The sequence below is a fragment of the Arachis ipaensis genome, chromosome B01 (assembly GCF_000816755.2).
Source record: "Arachis ipaensis cultivar K30076 chromosome B01, Araip1.1, whole genome shotgun sequence".
NCBI classification, from domain to species: Eukaryota; Viridiplantae; Streptophyta; class Magnoliopsida; order Fabales; family Fabaceae; genus Arachis; species Arachis ipaensis.
The window spans coordinates 36,789,872-36,793,522 of record NC_029785.2 but is presented as its reverse complement, the minus strand read 5'-3'; the positions used below and the strand labels follow the sequence as shown (position 1 = coordinate 36,793,522).

Here is a 3,651-nt window from a genome sequence, read left to right as displayed (position 1 = left end):
AAATGGAATAAGATAAAAAAAATGAGTAACAAAAATGTGTGCATACTAAAAGATCATTCGCTAAATTAACCGTCATGTATTTATATATATTAATTTACATATTTTTTTAATTAAATAATCAGCTATAAGGATAATCAAACTTGTTATATATATTAGAATAATCAAACATGTAATATACTAATAATCAAACTTGTTTATAATAATATAATAAAAAATTTTATAAAACATGTCAAATACATATTTCTATATGCAACGACTAATGAATGGTTGATTTTTAATATCCACGAACATAATTCGGCAAGTAATAAACTCTTTTTATGAAAAATGGACGAATTACTTTGCATAATTTGTTCACATATATATTAGTAGTATAATATGTAAAATATTTCTATGAAAATAGATGCTGTCTTAGAAATATACACGGTCAATGTGAGGACCACTTTTAAACTTAATTCATGGCAGGAAATTTTTAAGTAGAACTAAAACTAATTTCAGTGAAGTATTTATGAATTTTGAGAATTAAAGCATGCACTTGAATAAAATCTGAACAAAAAAGATTTTCCTTTTCGAAATATCTTCGGAATTCCGAGATATTTTCTTAAGGCATGCCAAGGGTTGCCCTTGGAGCACAACATCAAAAAGTAAATGGAACCTTTTTTTTTGGGACTTGAATAGAACCTTTAAGATTCAGAGCTACACCTCTCATTGTCACAACTCACAAGAAACATATATCACGGGAATAGATCCTCTTGCGTGAAAGTTTTACGAAACTATATCGTGTTTTGGTCTTCGCTACTGATTATTAGATCTTTTTATCAATCTCATACTTATCCCCACTTTAATCATGTAAAATTTTCAATGAGAAGATCCAATCCGGGTGTATTACACTCTAAGCTTATGCAAGCCAACAAAACTAGTGCGATATTTAATAACATGTTATAGCTTACAATACCTTACAAAACAAAAAATGTTATAGCTTACAATGAAAGACTGAAAAAGAAAAAAAAGAGAAAGAAAGGAGGCATAATAATTCCAAACAATATGTTCATTTTATATTTATCCATCCTATTCAAAATAGCCACCATATATGTAACAGCAATTGTTCTAATTGATACTGTTTCCTTTTACAGCAATGAAGTACAAAGTTCTCAAGTATGTATAAATACATGACATGATCCTCAGAGGAAAACAACCAACATGGCTAGCAGCTTAAGATTCAGGATTCTGCAATGGGATAAACAGATCCAATTCGATTGCCGAGACGGTAGCACTTGATATTAACTGAATATGGACCCAGCTGAATGTGGTTGTCCTCCTCGCCCACATAGAAACAGAGGGTATACAGAGCAATTTCAAATTCAGGGCTCACTCCCACCAAAGTGCTTGATACAGATTTTAGAACATTATTCCATTCAAACTGAATTGTCAGAAGCTGTGTTTCTGAGTCTGGCTGTAAGTAACAATGGCAAAGAACATTAACGATGATGATAAGGTTAATTACTTACTGCTCAAAGTATAACTGTGCTTAACTAAAAACTTGGACAAAAGAACTAATAAAAACTGGTATGGAATAAAACAGAGCTATGATTATAATTTATAACTCAGTAGCTAATTCTTTTTTTCTTTCTTTTCATTATGAAAAAATTTCTTGAGGAATAATTTTCAATATGCATTGATTTCTAGCAATGCAGAAGTGAGAAGTGGAATGCCTGAAATAATAGTCATTTGAAAATAGAAGAAACAGATAATCACTCACAATTTCGCCACGTCTACGGGGAAAAATATAGCCTTGATAATCAACCCTCCCTTTTGCTTCTTCAAGGTAAAACTGCCAAGGATATGCTCAATAAATGAGATGTAATAATCACAAGAACAAGATACATGAAAATTTCAAACTAAAGAAACAAAATATACCATGAAAGCTGTGATCTATCTATTAGCAACAATATAAAAGGACAGCATGACACTACTGCAAAATTTCATTATCTTTCTCTTTGAAGCTACTCAACATGTTACAATATCACTAGGTTCGGTGAATAGATCAACAACAGAGGAACTGCCTAACAAATGCTATCAAAATGAGTGCTTAAAAGAACTCTGAATACTTCTGACATCCTAAGAAAATATACCATAAATTTGACATTAATTATATAAAGATCTTAAGAGGGAAGGGAAAAGAAAAAAGAGAACAAAAAAGAAAAGAGCATCACACCTGCAGCCAGTTATGAAAGCCAGAAACTTCACTGCTGTTCTTGATTTCTCCAACAAAAACATGTTCGAAAGCAGAGGAGGAACCAGACGTTCCCCCACGTGAATAAAGGTCAAACCACAAGCTGCTAATCATTCTTTTGAATTCTTGAAAGCTCCCTGATGCAATACCCTTGGACACAAGATACTTGTGCAGATATTTGATTGGTGCTGTTCTACTAATTTCTTCAATGAAAGAAGCTTGCTCTTGCCTCTCTTCAGACGTGACAACTTCCTTACTTCCTTGATTTGGGTTGTAGTTATCTAGAAGCGAAAGAAACCGGGCAAAAGTAGGCTTTCTGAATACATCATTGCTAACCCAAGTAAACAAGCAACCCTCTGCCATGTCTTCCTTTTGGTAAGCCTTCTTTCCTTCGCCACAGTCAATTTCATAATCCTTTCCCGGTACCAAACGATTTAAATCAAGGTCCCACAGTTTGTCACATGCTTTAGACAAATCATAAAGCTCATCGTTCGAAGGCTCCGCACGACCACCAACATCAATATCATTAGAGTATTCTTGCTCATCTGGTGGTAGTTTATAGTTGTTCCAATTATCCTTGGGAACCTAAATGAAGATGGTAAGATCTATTATTAAGATAGTGATGCAGCATACATGTTCAGGACTAATACATCATCACACACTTGCGACAAAGTTAACATGACGCAAACTCTTTTAAATTCATACAAATCACTCAAAGCGCATCTCTTTTGAGTTTTATTTCTGCTTGATGTATCAATTAAAGTTTAAAGACAAACCTTGTGTTGTTGCCGCCTTGAAGGTTTGCCAACAGTCTGCCATCCATCATTGTTCTCTTCATCAAACTGCAAAATATAAAATTGATTTCACCAATATAGTTAAATTTCATTTCGCCAACAGCATCAGCAAAAAAAAGGCCGATAACCAAGTTCCCTCAATATGTTTGATGTTCAGACTATCATGAAACCTGATTTTCAAATGTCCAGCCAATGGATCATTTATCATGTAAATAATCTCTTTTATTTTAAAAAGGAACTATTTCTTCTAACTCCTATCCTATAAAAATCTGAAATTGTAAGCAGAGAGAGCAGAAAAGTTTGGATCAAAGCAGTGCCATATGTAAATGGGCACACAATCAAGAGTACAAGAGCTTGGTTTTTGAATGTGATTCTGTTATCACAACTTTATTTTTCATAACATATATAACAAAGTGTAATCTCATTACAGAAACAAACTATATCTATCACACCCTATGGTAATAAATAACTAGAACAATCTTACTTGCTACGTGCATGATGAACATTGCAATCAACATGTATTATATATTTTAGGGCTAAACCACGCCATATTTCTCGATGTCAATAAGTACAGTTTTAAATTATAATCTCAAGAAAGACTCGAAGTTGCAATTTTCCATTTACTTC

At 33.0% G+C, this 3,651-nt stretch overlaps 1 protein-coding gene across 2 annotated transcripts in view; it reads right to left on the bottom strand.

Annotated features, from left to right (window-relative positions):
• Window positions 918–3,651, bottom strand: part of LOC107628874 (poly(U)-specific endoribonuclease-B) — a 4,373-nt gene continuing 1,639 nt past the window's right edge. For both annotated transcript variants that reach the window (XM_016331501.2, XM_021120165.1), the window contains exons 5-8: window positions 3,007–3,072; window positions 2,213–2,815; window positions 1,757–1,828; window positions 918–1,450 (exon numbers count right to left, since the gene is read on the bottom strand). In XM_016331501.2, coding sequence (XP_016186987.1) covers window positions 1,217–1,450; window positions 1,757–1,828; window positions 2,213–2,815; window positions 3,007–3,072 — 975 coding nt within the window. In that variant the 3' untranslated portion in view covers window positions 918–1,216. The remainder of the gene's footprint in view (window positions 1,451–1,756; window positions 1,829–2,212; window positions 2,816–3,006; window positions 3,073–3,651) is intronic.